The sequence below is a fragment of the Mobula hypostoma genome, chromosome 17, assembly GCF_963921235.1.
Source record: "Mobula hypostoma chromosome 17, sMobHyp1.1, whole genome shotgun sequence".
NCBI classification, from domain to species: Eukaryota; Metazoa; Chordata; class Chondrichthyes; order Myliobatiformes; family Myliobatidae; genus Mobula; species Mobula hypostoma.
The window spans coordinates 69,576,034-69,591,950 of NC_086113.1; the positions used below are offsets into that span (position 1 = coordinate 69,576,034).

At 42.7% G+C, this 15,917-nt stretch overlaps 1 protein-coding gene across 1 annotated transcript in view; it reads left to right on the forward strand.

Annotated features, from left to right (window-relative positions):
• Positions 1-15,917, forward strand: part of kif15 (kinesin family member 15) — a 182,808-nt gene that overhangs the window by 64,978 nt on the left and 101,913 nt on the right. Inside the window, exons 12-15 of the mRNA XM_063070099.1 lie at positions 5,143-5,243; positions 8,880-9,089; positions 12,213-12,384; positions 12,558-12,699. Coding sequence (XP_062926169.1) covers positions 5,143-5,243; positions 8,880-9,089; positions 12,213-12,384; positions 12,558-12,699 — 625 coding nt within the window. The remainder of the gene's footprint in view (positions 1-5,142; positions 5,244-8,879; positions 9,090-12,212; positions 12,385-12,557; positions 12,700-15,917) is intronic.

The following is a 15,917-nucleotide window of genomic DNA, read 5'->3' on the forward strand; positions in this document are numbered from 1 at the left end:
CTTTTGTGGGCAAGCCAATTCTGGATCCACAAAGCAATGTCCCCATGGATCCCATGCCTCCTTACTTTCTCAATACGCCTTCCATGGGGTACCTTGTCAAATACCTTGCTGAAATCCATAGACACTAATTCTACTGCTCTTCCTTCATCGATGTGTTTAGTCACACCCTCAGAAAAATTCAATCAGGCTCGTAAAGCACGACCTACCTTTGACAAAGCCATGCTGACTATTCTTAATCATATTATGCCTCTCCAAATGTTCATAAATCCTGTCTCTCAGGATCTGCTCCATCAACTTGCCAGCCATGGAAGTAAGACTCACTGGTCTATAATTTCCTGGGCTATCTCTACTCCCTTTCTTGAATAAGGGAACAACATTTGCAACCTCCAGTCCTCAGGATCCTCTCTTGTCCCCATTGATGATTCAAAGATCATCGCCAGAGGCTCAGCAATCTCCTCCCTCGTCTCCCACAGTAGCCTGGAGTACATCTCGTCTGGTCCCTGTGACTTATTCAACTTGATGCTTTCCAAAAGCTCCAGCACATCCTTTTCCTTAATATCTACATGCTCAAGTTTTTAGGTCCGCTGCAAGTCATCCCTACAATCACCAAGATCCTTTTCCGTAGTGAATACTGAAGCAAAGTATTCATTAAGTACCTCTGCTATCTCCTCCGGTTCCATACACACTTTTCTACTGTCACACTTGATTGGTCCTATTCTCTCACGTCTTATCCTCTTGCTCTTTACATACTTGTAGAATGCCTTTGGGTTTTCCTTAATCCCGTCTGCCAAGGCCTTCTCATGGCTCCTTCTGGCTCTCCTAATTTCATTCTTAAGCTCCTTCCTGCTAGACTTATAATCTTCTAGATCTCAATCGTTACCTAGTTTTTTGAACCTTTCATAAGCTCTTCTTTTTTTCTTGACTAGATTTACAACAGCCTTTGTACACCACGGTTCTTGTACACTACCAAACTTTCCGTCTCATTGGAATGTACCTATGTAGAACTCCATGCAAATATCCTTGAACATTTGTCACCTTTCTGCCATACAATTCCCTGAGAACATCTGTTCCTAATTTATGCTTCCAAGTTCCTGCCTGATAGCCTTATATTTCCCCTTACACCAATTAAACGCTTTCCTAACTTGTCTGCTCCTATCCCTCTGCAATGCTATGGTAAAGGAGATAGAATTATGATGACTATCTCCAAGATGTTCTCCTGCTGAGAGATCTGACACCTGACTAGGTTCATTTCCCAGTACCAGTTCAAATACAGCCTCTCCTCTTGTAGGCTTACCTACATATTGTGTCAAGAAACCACCTTGAACACACCTAAGAAACTCCACCCCATCTAAACCCCTCGCTCTAGGGACATGCGGATCGATATTTGGGAAATTAAAATCTCCCATCACGACAACCCTGTTATTATTACACCTTTCCAGAATCTGTCTCCCTATCTGCTCCTCGATGTCCCTGTTACTATTGGGTGGGTCTATTTAAAAAAAACACCCAGTAGAGTTATTGCCCCTTCCTGTTCCTAACTTCCTAACTCCGCAGACATTCCCTCCATGTCTTCCTTCTTTTCTGCAGCCGTGACACTATCTCTGATCAAAAGTGCCACACCCCCATTTCTTTTGCCTCCCTCCCTCCCTGTCCTTTCTGAAACAGCCAAAGCCTGGCACTCGAAGTAACCATTTCTGCCCCTGAGCCATCCAAGTCTCTGTAATGGCCACAACATCATAGCTTCAAGTACTGATTCACACTTTAAGCTCATTCGCTTTGTTCAGAATACTCCTTGCATTAGAATAAACTCATCTCAAACTATCGGTCCGAGCGCATCCCTGCTCTATTACCTGCCTATCCTCTCTCTCGCACTGTCTCCAAGCTTTCTCTATTTGTGAGCCAGCGGCCTCTTCCTCCGTCTCTTCAGTTTGGTTCCCATCCCCCAGCAATCCTAGTTTAAGCTCTCCCCAATAGCCTTAGCAAACCTCCCCACCAGGATATTGGTCCCCCTGGGATTCAAGTGCAACCCGTCTTTTTTATACAGGTCACTCCTGCCCGAAAAGAGGTCCCAATGATCCAGAAATCTGAATCCTTGCCTCCTGCTCCAATCCCTCAGCCACGCATTTATCCTCCACCTCACTCTATTCCTATACTCACTGTCAAGTGGCACAGGCAGTAATCCCAAGATGACTACCTTTGTAGTCCTGCTTCTCATCTTCCTTCCTAACTCCCTGTAGTCTGCTTTCAGGACCTCCTCCCTTTTCCTGCCTAAGCCATTGGTACCAATATGTACCACGACCTCTGGCTGTTCTCCTTCCCACTTCAGGATATCTTGGACGCGATCAGAAACATCCCAGACCCTGGCACCTGGGAGGAAAACTACCATCAGTGTTTCTTTCCTGCGTCCACAGAATCGCCTGACTGACCCCCTAACTATAGAGTCCTCTATCACCACTGCCATCCTCTTCCTTTCTCTACCCTTCTGAGCCACAGGGTCAGACTCTGCCAGAAGCGCGGCCACTGTTGCTTCACCCAGGTAGGCCTCCCCCCGCCCCCCCCAACAGTACTCAAGTAGAAGTACTTATTGTGAAGGGGTACAGCCACAGGGGTGCTCTCTAGCCTCTGACTCCTGCCCTTCCCTCTCCTGACTATTACCCACTTATCTGTCTCCCCAGGCCCCGGTGTGACTACCTGCCTATAGCTCATATCTATCAGTTCCTCACTTTCTCTGACCAGACAAAGGTCATTGAGCTGCATCTCCAGTTCCCTAACGCAGTCCCTAAGGAGCTGTAGCTCAACGTACCCGGTGCAGATATGGTCGTATGGGAGGCTGGGAGTCTCCCGGACTTCCCACATCTGACACACAGCACAGAGCACTGTCCTCACACACATACTTCCTGTCTGTAATTTACACAGGTAACCTACCTCGCCTCGACCTGTTACCACCGAAGTCCCGTTGAGCCAAAGCCTTCCTACTCTGTGTCCCTGTACTCAGCCGCCCACCCCTCTGATGCCCGCTCTATAAAGCTGTCTCCTTTTTAAACTCTTCTCACTGTTCTCACTGGTTGATGTCCATGGGCTTGTGCAGTCGTGCCCCAATGAAGTGTAAGTGTGAATTCCTGTGGAAATGGAATTAGAAAGCAGAGAACTTGATTAACTTACTTATACAACAATTTTAGTACGATGCCTGATTGCAAACTCCATCACAAAAATGGAAAAGGAAGGAAAACAGCAAGTGCAAAAAATATTACGAGATGAAATACTAGTTATTAAGAAATAAATGAACAGCTGCAGCATGGCTCTGAATTGGAGGAGGAGGAGAAGATGGCAGTGCGACACAGCTTGCGCAGCCACTCCGGTGAATGATATCTGTAATCTGTCAAGTAGGGTGCCGTGAACAATCCTGATTTGATGGACACAGAGGTGAGAGAACGGAGAAACATTTGGAGAAACTTCTGAAATGCCTTTGTCGCTGCCGCTGTTACTGTGTGATCCAGGATCTCCGGAGGGGAAGGCCCCGAATCCTTGGCTTTGCTTGTTGCTCGGCGACCAGGACAGGGTCAAAGCGCTCGGCAGAGATGGTGCTCGGTGTCGAAGGGCTGGTCGGAGGCTTGAAGTTTTGGGATGGACTCAGAGTCAGATATGGTCGGGTGCTTCCAATGCATTGACAGTTGTCGGTGCCTGGAGGTTTATGGCAGAGAGAGTTTCTCCCTTCTGCCACCTACTATCGGGGACTATCAGGAGACTTTTTTTTACCATGCCCATGGTCTGCTCTTTATCAAATTACGGTATTGCTTTGCACTTCTCTAACTATATGTTATAATTATGTGGTCTTGTCAGTGTTAGTCTTTGGTTTGTCCTCTTTTTTTTATGATATCACTCTGGAGGAACATTGTATCATTTCTTAATGCATGCATGCATTTCTAAATGATAATAAACGAGGACTGAATGTCCTCATAATCTAATCTAATCTAATTGTGATGCAATAGCATCTTAAAATTATTAAATAATAGCCAGTGCTGCCTATTACATTTGTCAAAAGCAATGACTTCACCCAATAACTACACTTCTTCATCTTGATTAGTGCAAACAGCTCTGTTTCATTACTTAGGTGGTTGTGCAGAATTGTCATGTCTTCTAAAACTTTGACAAATTTCTATAGATGCACAGTGGAGAGTATCCTGCCTGGTATGGAAATGCCAATGTCTAAGAACAGAAAAGCCTACAAAAAATGGTGGATACAGTCCTGTCTATCATAGGCGAAGTCCTTCCCTCCATTCCGTGAACTTCCATTCTGAGGTTGTGGCCTCTGGTCCTAGACTCCCCACTAGAGTAAACATATTCTGTACAGGTCTTTCAATATTCAATGGGTTTCAATGAGATTCTCCTCATTTTTTGTGAACCCCAGTGAGTGAAGGCCCAGAGTCATCAAACACTCCTCATGTTTTATCCTTTTGTTTCTGAGATCCTTCTTGTGAGCCTACTCTGGACCCTCTCCAATACCAGCTCATCCTCTCTTAGATAAGGAGCCCAACAGCTCACAATACTCCCTAATTCTATCTGACCTTGTCTTATAAAGCCCCAGGACTGCATCCTTGCTTTTATATTCCAGTCCTCTCGAAATTAACATTTTGCTGATTTGCTATCTCTTTGGGGAAAAAAAACTCTAGCTATACATGCTGAGGAGCTTGTCATTACCTAAAAAAATTCTCAGTTTCCACATCACTTAAGTAAATTGGCTCCCTGTTCTGCACGATTCTAATAGAGAGTCAACCTTGTTTACAGAGTTACACCTTGCAATTTGAAAAGGCACCATTGCTTCAGTTTCAGTGGAAAAGTTTTTTTTCTGTTTTAATGTTAGAACACCATGGAATTGTTTGTTTTAGGAAAAGGGAAAGTGGTATACATAGGAATAGTTGGCATTTGTGCCTTTGAATCTGATGGATTATTAGGGCTTGGTGTGTATATTTGGTCTTGACAGCTTTGAAAACACTGCAAAATCTAAGGAAGATTTATTGTTACTGTACTGCACACATTCAAGCTCTGATCTCTTCAGGTGGTTGTAAACAGTAACTGCAAGGTTCATATATATATATCTTTTTAAAAATCTCAATGAAGAAATGTCCTTTTTTTGTCTGTCAGAAACTGTACCTGTGGAAGGACATAATGCTGATGATGGTGAATGGAAGGATCGCTTTCTGCAAGCCATGCTCCTCTGGGAGAAAAGTGAACATCAAAACCAGGTCAGGTCACATGCAGGAGAGAGAGGAATGTGGCTGATTTCAGTCCAGTCGGAACTATGTCAATATGGCTGACTTGTAGTGGAAGATGAAAGACTTAAATAGTTAAAGTAACTAAGACCTGTTTAGTGTTAGAATCAAAATAAGTCTTTACAATATATTTGATAGTCAAAGTAAATATTGTTGCCACAGTAAATCAGGAAATAATATGTAGATCAAAGAGCATTAGTGGATAAAGCATTCCAAGTCAATGACCTTTCTTCAGAACGAAGCACAGATGTTGTGGGGGTGGCGGAGAAGAATGAAAGAGATGATGGGGTGGGGCGGGTAGATGGAATGTAGGCGAGTATGTATGCCAACTGGTCATGCTGAATGTTAAATATCTAAATTAAATATTGATGTACTCCTGTCATGAATTTAAGGTTCTGAGCAGGATTTAAAAAAAAACTAAGTAGATCCCTTTATTCAAAGGCTCAATTATATAATAAATGAGTAGGTAAATTCCTGACTACAGAAGTAGTACATTCTTGTCCCTGTAAGAGGAAAGGCAAAGATGACAGGTTTAGGAAACCCTGGTTTACAAAGATATTGAAGGTTTGATCAAGAAAAAGAAGTGTAAGTAGGTTAAAGGAAATTATTATTGAGACACTTGAGACCTATTGGGTATATAGGAGGGAACTTAACTGAGAAGAGCATAAATGGGCTCTGAGATCATCTTAGCAAGTAGGATCAAGGAAAATACCAAGATCTTTTCTAAGTATATTAGAAGTGAGAGGGTAGCTAAGGAAGAAATGGGTCCCAGTTGGGTAATCTATGCATGAGCCAGGGGATGTGAGCAAGATCGAATTTAAATATTAGTATCACTGGAGGAAAGGATTTGGGGGCTAGAGATTTAAAGGAGGCTGCTTCTGCGAAGTGCAACTATATTAGGAAGGAGGAAATATTTGACCAGATTAGGGTGGGTAAATCAACAGGGCTGGATGGGATCTTTCCCAGGATACGAAGTGAAACAGGGGAGGTGATTGGGTTTCTGGAGATTTACACTTCTTTGGTAGCGTAAGTGGGTGGGGTGCCGGAGGACAGGAGGATGGCCAATGTTGTCACCTTGTTCAAAAAGGGTAAGTCTGGGAACTGCAGGTCAGTAAGCCTTGAATCAGTGGTAGGGAGATTGTTGGGGAAGATTCTAAGGAACAGGATTTGTGTCCACTTGGAAAGGCAGGGATTTGAATCAGTGGAGTTAGCTTCCTTTTAAGCAAGGGAAATTGTTTCTATAATCTGTTTTTTTTAAATTTGGGTATGGATCTAAGGAGGTGGAAGAAAGCAGGGTTGTAGGTGTTGTATATATTGACTTTGAGCCTTTTTGACAAGGATCTACATCTTAGACTGTTCCCGAAGATTAAGGTATATGGAATGCAAGGATCTTGGCAAACAGGATCCAAGATTGGCTGCGTGATGGATACTTCCCTAATAAGAAATTAACCAGTGGCCTACTGCAGCAGTCAATGCTGGGACTATTATAATATGTACATATAAATTACTATGTTGAAAATGTAGTGGTAACAGAACAACTGATGGAGTCATAGAGAGCAAAGAAATTTGTTTAAAGGCTCGAATGGTACATCACCTGAAAGTTGGGCAGAGGGGTGGCAGACAGAGTTTAATACAGGGAGTGTGAGGTTGAAAGTGGTGACAGGTGGGTAAGGTAGTGAAAAAGGCATTTGGTATGCTTGCCTTCATAGGCCAGAGCATTGAGTAAGAGTTGGGACATTGTATTACAGATATACAAAACACTGGTTAGACTGCACTGGATTATTATATACAGTTCTGTTTGCCACACTGGAAGGAAGTGATAGCACGAGTGCAGAATAGATTCTTGTCAATATTGCCAAGAATAGAAGACACTAGCTGTAAGGAGAGGCTTATTCCCATTGAAATGTAGGAGGCTAAGAGGTGGACTTGTAGAGGTTTATAAAATTGAGAAGCATAGATGATCGGGATCTATTTTCCAAGGGGAGTAGAGTTTGGGGCACATATGAAATATGAGATGAGAGAATGTTTTCAGTGGTTTTCTGGAATGAGCTGTCAGGAGATGATGGAGGCAGATACAACCATAATGTATAAAAGGTATGTGTGTATGTGTATATATATATATATATATATATATATATATACATACACACACACACACACACATACAGGTAGGTAAGTGGAGTAAAGTGGGCCTAATGTAGTTAAATGAGATTAATGCAGATTGATGACAGGATCAGTATGGATAAAGAACGCCCACTGGGCTTGTCTCCATGCTGCACAGATCTGACGCCAAATCAAACTCACCAACTGCCTTGTCTTCTTAATCTTAAGTTTATCTTGATCAACATTGGGTGACACCAGTTCCCTTAAGTTATAGTGAGTAAAATCAGCAGGTAGTATAGGATCATTTAAATTACGGCTCTGTCACTGTGCAGTGAACCTTATAAGATCACTGTGTATATTTGTTGACGACAGGATTAGGCATGGCCTTATGAAATTTGGCTACTGTTTTAACATAGTGCTCCGTCCCTCTGTTAACTTTCATTTTGGGAAAACATCTTTGACTGGAGCTCATCAACACCAGTGAGGTCATCACTTCCTTTGTGAAGAAGGCAGAAAATTGGTGACATTTTTGGTACCTATATTCAATGAGCTTATCAGTTAATACAGTCGGCCCTCCTTATCCGCGAGTTCCGCATGCACGCATTCAACCAACCGCGAATCGAGAAAACACAAAAGTGCTTTTCCAGCACTTGCTGTTGGAGCATGTACAGACTTTTTTTTCTTGTCATTATTCCCTAAACATTGCAGTATAACAACTATTTTACATAGCGTTTACATTGTATTAGGTATTATAAGTAATCTAGAGATGATTTAAGGTATACAGGAGGATGTGCATAGGTTATCGTGGATTGGGATCGAAAAAAAACGGAAGTTCTCTTACTCAGTAAGTCGGAACAGGTACATCCGGTATCATTTAGTGTCAGTTAATCAAACGTTTGTCTTAGTATATATTTTACCTTTCTATGCATATAAAATACTTAAGAAACGTATGTTTCAGCGCTGGGCTCGGGAATGGAAGTTCCTGAGTTCGATCCAGTGACAGAGTGCGCCCAAGTGCGCTGTCCATCCCTGCCGGGTTGATGTGGAGGATCAAAAACCCAAAACCCAAAAACCCAATAATTAAACCACTGCGTTGCTTAGTAATAATTGTAGCTTTAATTGGGCAGGGCCTTTCTCATTTTATCCTTTAAAATTGTTCCGATCGTTGACCGACTGTAGCCTAACGCTTTTCCAATGACCGATGGCACTTCACCTCTTTCTGATCGCTTTATTATTTCCACTTTATTTTAAATCGTGATCATGATTATTTTCGTGAACAGAAACACTGCGGATTCAGAGCTCCGCCGCCGGGTCCTAATGCCCACCGCACTGAGATAGGTTAAATAAGGTTCGGAGTTCCGCTGGGTCCTAAGGTCCACCGGATTGAGACAGGTTGGATAAGGCACTTGAGCATCCGGGTTTTTTGGTATCCGCAAGAGGTCCCTGAACCAATCCCTCGCGGATAAGGAGGGCCGACTGTATTTCTTTTTCCATTTTGTTTTCCAGACCCTTATGGAAAAAATTGGGGAACTCAAGGATGTGTGCAGTAAAAAAGAAAAGATAATTCAGTCAACCAAGATGATCGTGAAGTTCAGGGAGGCAAACATAGCATATCTGGAAAAGATTTTGAATAGTTCTCACAGTAATCTGTCTCCAGATGAAAAAGATGCAGTGATCATTGAACTGAAGAAAGAAGTCGAAATTTTAAAAGAGCAGGTAATACAACCAGTAGGAAAGTTGCATTCATAGATTTTTTTAAAGGCACACACTTGTCTTGAGCAAGTTGCATTATAACAGAGTAATATAATTGAACTGCCAGTCTTTATGAACTGAATTTATAATTAGTTGACTAACCAGTTCGGATCTATGCATTTGAAGTTAACTATACTTTTACAAATAGAATATCAAAAAAATGTAGTTGTGGAAGTTCTTGTGGTCCAAAGTGATGCCCATCATGTGGGATGTGTGGAGCTATGCCTTGTTTAGTTCTATTTAGAGGGCCTATCATCCCACCTTCTTAACCTGGTATATGAGCTGCATGGGTTCTACTCTCAGACAGAATTTCAAAGTTACATCAATGAAATTTTAGTTGCTCTCAGTTTTCACCTTGACAGCTTCTTTCCCTCTGCAGTCACATTTCTGAACGGTCCATGAACTCTACCTTCATATTCTTTTTTTGTATTACTTAGTAACTTTTATGTCTTTGCACTGTACAGCTGTTGCTTAAACAACAAATTGCACAATTTAAGACAGTGCTAATAAAATATGATTCTGATTCTAACATGGTCCATCTCTGCTTTCTTCGTTTCCATCTAAAGATCAGAGAGACATAAACGTGCATTACAAACCTATAGATATCACAACCGCACTTCCTCCCACCCTGCCTTTTTAAGAACTCCATTCTATCGGCACTGTTTCTCCATAATTGTTATATTTGCATTAATAAGTTTGCTCAGAGTTGCCTCTGAAATAACTTTTCTTGTGATCAATGATATTCCTTCTAATGCAGTGGACAGAGCTGTTGACCACATCTCATCTAATTCCTGCATCTTGGCATTCATCCCTCTCCTGGATAGTTTTTTTTATGGTCTTTGCCTTCTACTTACAGGTCTCAACTGATCATCTATTTCCAACAGCTCCTACAAAGTCCTATTACCAGATGCATCTTTTCTTTCCTTCCCTTCCAACATTTTGAAAGGAATGTATCCTTTACGACTCCTTAATCTGCTCTTCCGTTCCAATGTACTACTTCCCATATTATGGTATTTTTCCAAGCAATTCCAAGTGGTACAACACCTGTCCTTTCATCTCTAAACTTTTCATCATCCAGCGATCCGAATGTTCTTTCCTTCCCACTAATTTTTGCAATGTTATGTGCCTTCCATTTTGCTTTTATGCTGTCTTTGATTTCCCTTGTTATCCACAGTTGCTTCATCTCCTTTTAGAATACTTCTTTGGGATGAATTTATCTTGTGCCTTCTAGATTGCTCCCAGAAACTCCATCATTACTGCCCTGCCATCATCCCTACCAGTGTCTCCTTCCAATCAACTTTGGCAAGCTCCTCTCTTATGCCTCTGAATTTTTCCTTAACACTTAATCTACCAAGTGCAACACCTCACATTTGACTGGACTAAACTTCATCTACCATTTTCCACCCAAATCAGCACTAGTCTGTATCTCACTGAATCCTTTGCCAACCTTCTGCACTATCCCCAATGCTGTCAGCAAATTTGCCGACCCACCCACCCACATTTTCAACAAGTCCATTATTGTATGTATATCACAAACAACAGATATCCCACTGCGAATCCCCCAGATCCCTGTAGAATACTAAGAGCCATGGTCTCCAGTCAAAATAAAGCCCAATGAGCATTATCCTTTGTATTTTATGGCCAAGTAGTTTCTGAATCCAATTAGCCAAGTCACTGTGAATTCCATGTATCTTGATGTTCAGTATAATATGAGGAATCTTGTCAAATGTCTTACTAAAATCTATATAGACAACATCCACAGCTCCACTTTTACCAACACAAAACTCAATCAAGTTAATAAGTCTGCCATTCACGTGGGACTCACTGACATTATTTCATTGCTTCACATTTTGAACAAAGGAATAAATTAGCTTTTCTCCAATACTCTGAGACCTCGCTGGGGGCTAGAGGGACGCCAAGATTTTTTATGTTGTCTTTTACTTCCTCTTCATCCATGGTTGTGTCACTCTTTCTATAGGATACTTCATCTTTGTGATGAATCCGTCCTACACCTTCCAAAGTGCTCTCAGAAACTCCAACATGTTGTTCTGACAGTCTCCCTGCTGATATCCCTTTCCAATCTACTGTGGCCAGCATTTCTCTCATGCTTCTGTAATTCCCTCTACTCCACTGTAATACTAATATATTTGCCTTCAGCTTCTTCCTCTCAAACTGCAGGGTGAAGTCTATCATTTTATGATCACTGCCTCTTAAGGTTTCCCTCACCTTAAGCTCCCTAATTAAATCAGGTTTATTACATAACACCCACTCCAGATTTGCTTTTCCCATAGTGTGCTCATCGACAAGATACTCTTTTTTAAAAAAAAATTAATACTCTTGCAGGCATTCTGCAAATTCCCTCTCTTGGGATCCAGCACCAACCTAATTTTCTTAATCTACCTGACCATCGTACCATTGCCAATTTTACATGCCTTTTCTATTTCTTATTTTAATTTGTACCCCACATCTTTGCTACTGTTTGCAGGGCTTTTTACCCTTACAATTTCTTAACTCTACCCAGAAGGATTCTACATCTTCTGAACCTCTTTCTAAGGATTTGCTCTTTATTTTTCTAACAATAAAGCAACCTCAGTCCTCTGCCTACCTCCTTGTCCTTCCAATACAATGTGTATCCCTGGGTGTTAAGCTCCCGACTGTGATCTTTTCACCATAATTCAGTGATGCCTACAATGTCATGCCTGCCAGTTTTTCTCTATTTATGCAACCTTACCGAGGTTTGTTCCATGAACCTGGTATCTGCAGCACTTCACATTTTGTGCTATTGGTTTCTATCTGCTCCATTTAGCCTCTTTGTTCAGAGGACCTATATACAGCTTATCACATGGGAGACCTAAGCTTCAACAAATCGTAGATATTCCATTTGTCTATGTCTTTCCTTGTTCTCTGTAATACTAACCTGTTTTATAATCTTTTCAGATATTTGACCTGAAACTCTCGTTTCACTTTACATAGATGCTGCATGGCCTGCTGGGGTTTTCCAGTATCTCTAGTTTTTAGTTTCATTACTAAAGGGTAACTGTGATTCGTGTAACAATCCTTGTATAAAGTAGCATACTTTGTTATCAGACTGAGCAAGACCCTCGAATAGCCAGTTATGCAATGGAGAATCGTGCTCTACGAGAAGAAAACAAATATCTGAACTCCTTGGAAAATGTGAAGCGTGCCAAGGAAGCGTCAGTACAAGTGACCGCTAAACTGGAAAGGGCATTTTTGGAAGCCTCAGAGAAAAATGCTGGAGGTAAAAAAAAATTTATTTTATATTTTTTGAAATGTATTATATTTATAGTTTGAGAAACAACTGAATTCGTTAACTGTATATTTTAAATGGATATTTTTCTCAGTAATTTTTTGCTGTTGTATCCAATATTATTTTTGTTTTGAATTGTTATAAAGTGTTCTGAAAATTTTCAGGTCAAGCATTTTATCCATCTCCTGTAAAAGTAGAGAACATATCTGTAGTCTCACAACAAAGGCTTAAAGTTCGACTTGTTCAAGTGCAGAATGACTTATCTTCTGTAAAGCAGGAATATGAGGAGTTCCAGGAACTGGCCAAGTAAGTAATTTGGAAGTCTCTTATCAGATCAGTAAATGTAAATCAGACAAAACAATGTTTTCATGCTCTCTATTTTGTTTACTTTGTGTTTATATAGACATGAATCAATCAATTTCAGTGGAAGTAATCTCTTACTTCTTTTTTGACACATTTGAAGAGATCATTGGAAGTAAATTAATGGGACAACAATTTTCCAGAGTTGTAGGCTCGTAGTTACACAGCACAGAAAATGGCGTTTCTAATGGCACTTGTCTAAACTGATCAAAATATCTATCTGAACTATTTGCCGAGTTTCCCTGTGTTGGCTCCTCCCCACCCCCCAACCATTATTTTTAATCCATGTACCTGTCCGAGTTTCTGAAATGTTGTAATTGCACCTGCCTCTACAGCAGCTGATTCCATTTACCCGCCACCTTCCTAAAGTTCAAGTCAACTCAAGTCAGTTTTTTTTGTCATTTCAACCATAACTGCTGGTACAGTACACAGTAAAAAGGAGACAACATTTTTCAGGACCAAGGTGCTACATGAAACAATGCAAAAACTACACTGAACTACGTAAAACAACACAAAAACTACACTAGACTGCAGACTTACCCAGGATTGCATAAAGTGCACAAAACAGTGCAAGCATTACAATAGGCTCAGTAGAGGGTATAGTAGGTTGGTTTCAAGCCGGGCTCTAAGTATTGAGGAGTCTGATGGCTTGGGGGAAGAAACTGTTATGTAGTCTGGTCGTGAGAGCACAAATGCTTCAATGCCTTTTGCCAGATGGCAGGAGGGAGAAGAGTTTGTATGGGGGGTGCGTGGGATCCTTCACAATACTGTTTGCTTTACGGATGCAGCGTGTGGTGTAAATGTCTGTAATGGCGGGAAGAGAGACCCCGATGATCTTCTCAGCTGACCTCACTATCCGCTGCAGGGTCTTGCGATCCGAGACGGTGCAATTCCCGAACCAGGCAGTGATGCAGCTGCTCAGGATGCTCTCAATACAACCTCTGTAGAATGTGGTGAGGATGGCGGGTAGGAGATGGACTTTTCTCAGCCTTCGCAGAAAGTAGAGACGCTGCTGGGCTATGGAGCTGGTGTTGAGGGACCAGGTGAGATTCTCTGCCAGGTGAACACCAAGAAATTTGGTGCTCTTAATGATCTCTACGGAGGAGACGTCGATGTTCAGTGGAGAGTGGTCGCTCCATGTCCTCCTGAAGTCAACAACCATCTCTTTTGTTCACATCCAGAGACAGGCTGTTGGCTCTGCACCAGTCCGTTAGCCGCTGCACCTCCTCTCTGTATGCTGACTCATCGTTCTTGCTGATAAGACCCACCACGGTCGTGTCAACGGCGAACTTGATGATGTGTGTTGCTGCACAGTCGTGGGTCAGCAGAGTGAACAACAGTGGACTGAGCAGACAGCCCTGGGGGGCCCCGTGCTCAATGTGATGGTGTTGGAAATGCTGCTTCCAATCCGGACTGACTGAGATCTCCCAGTCAGGAAGTCTAGGATACAGTTGCAGAGGGAGATGTTCAGGCCCAGTAGGCTCAGCTTTCCAATCAGTTTCTGAGGAATGCTGAACTGAAGTCTATGAACAGCATTCGAACGTATGTGTCTTTTTAGTCCAGGTGAGTTAGGGCCAGGTGGAGGGTGATGGCAATGGCGTCGTCTGTTGAACGGTTGGGACGATAAGCGAACCAGTGAGGGGGGCAGCAGGGTCTTGATGTGCCTCGTGATGAGCCTCTTGAAACACTTCATGATGATGGATGTGAGTGCAACGGGACGGTAGTCATTGAGGCAGGACACTGAAGACTCCTTCGGCACAGGGACGATGGTGGCGGCCTTGAAGCACGTAGGCGCTGCTCAGGGAGATGTTGAAGATGTCAGTGAGAATCTCAGCTAGCTGGTCTGCACATCCTGTAAGCACTCTGCCAGGAATATTGTCTGGTTCAGCAGCCTTCCGTGGGTTGACTCTGCACAGGGTTCTCCTCACATTGGCCACGGTAAGACACAGCACCTGGTCATTGGGAGGAGAAGTGGTCTTCCTCGCCACCACGTCATTTTCCGCCTGTAAACGAGCGTAGAAGTTGTTCAACGCATCTGGGAGGGAGGCATCACCAGCACAGGCAGGTGGTGTTGCCTTGTAATTGGTGATGTCCTGAATGCCCTTCCACATGCGCCGCGTGTCGCTGCTATCCTGGAAGTAGCTGTGGATTCGCTGGGCATATGCACGGTCTGCCTCTCTGATGGCCCGGGACAGTTTGGCCCTTGCTGTTGTTAGGGCTGCCTTGTCACCTGCTCTGAAGGCGGAGTCATGGGTTCTCAGCAGCGCATGCACCTCCGCGGTCATCCATGGCTTCCAGTTAGCGCGTGTAGTGATAGTCTTGGCCACAGTGACGTCATCGGTGTACTTACTGATGTAGCTAGTCACTGATGCCGTGTACTACTCTGAGTTGGTAGAGTCGCCATCGGTAAGCCAAGGGGCAAGATATTCCAAACTTGCCCCTCTCACTGTATATCTATGTCTTGTTGTTTTTGACTCCTCAGCCCCAGTAGAAAAACTGGCCATCCAACTTGTTGAATCCTCGTGATTTTATGTACCTGATATCAATTCAGCTCTGGCTCTCTCCTTCCTGTTGTTTGAGATCCAGCTCACCCTGTTTGTGTCATCTGCAGACTTGAGGTTGCAATGGAATCTGACCACACATTTGTGAGTGTTTATGGAATATCGCAAGGGGCTGAGGACACAACCTTGCAGGGCAGCAATGCTGTGGATAATCGTGAATGAGATGTTTGTGTTCTGAATATGGCTAAGACTATAGGACAAGACAATAATGTGAAGGACTTGTGCTCCAGAACTAGCTGTGTCTCAAATCAAGCTATTGCTGCATAATTACAGTGCTGTCATTTACCTGACACTGTGAAACAATTACTCTTTCCAAAAAGGGCACATCCAATCCAGCTAATTACTATCCAATCTATCTTCGCTGAATCATCAGCGAGTGATGGTTTCGTTTAGTGTTATTAACCTGCTCACTGCTTGCTTTAGGTTCGGCAAAGACCATTTGGATCCAGGTCTTATCAGTCATGGTCCAAATATTGGACCAACGAGCTGAACTCCAGAGGAGGGGGTGATTCCTTTGACATCCTGCAGCAATCATACAAGTAACACCACAGATTGGCATCATTACTTGCACAAAGCATGAGGATTGTGTTAGCTGAGGGTCAT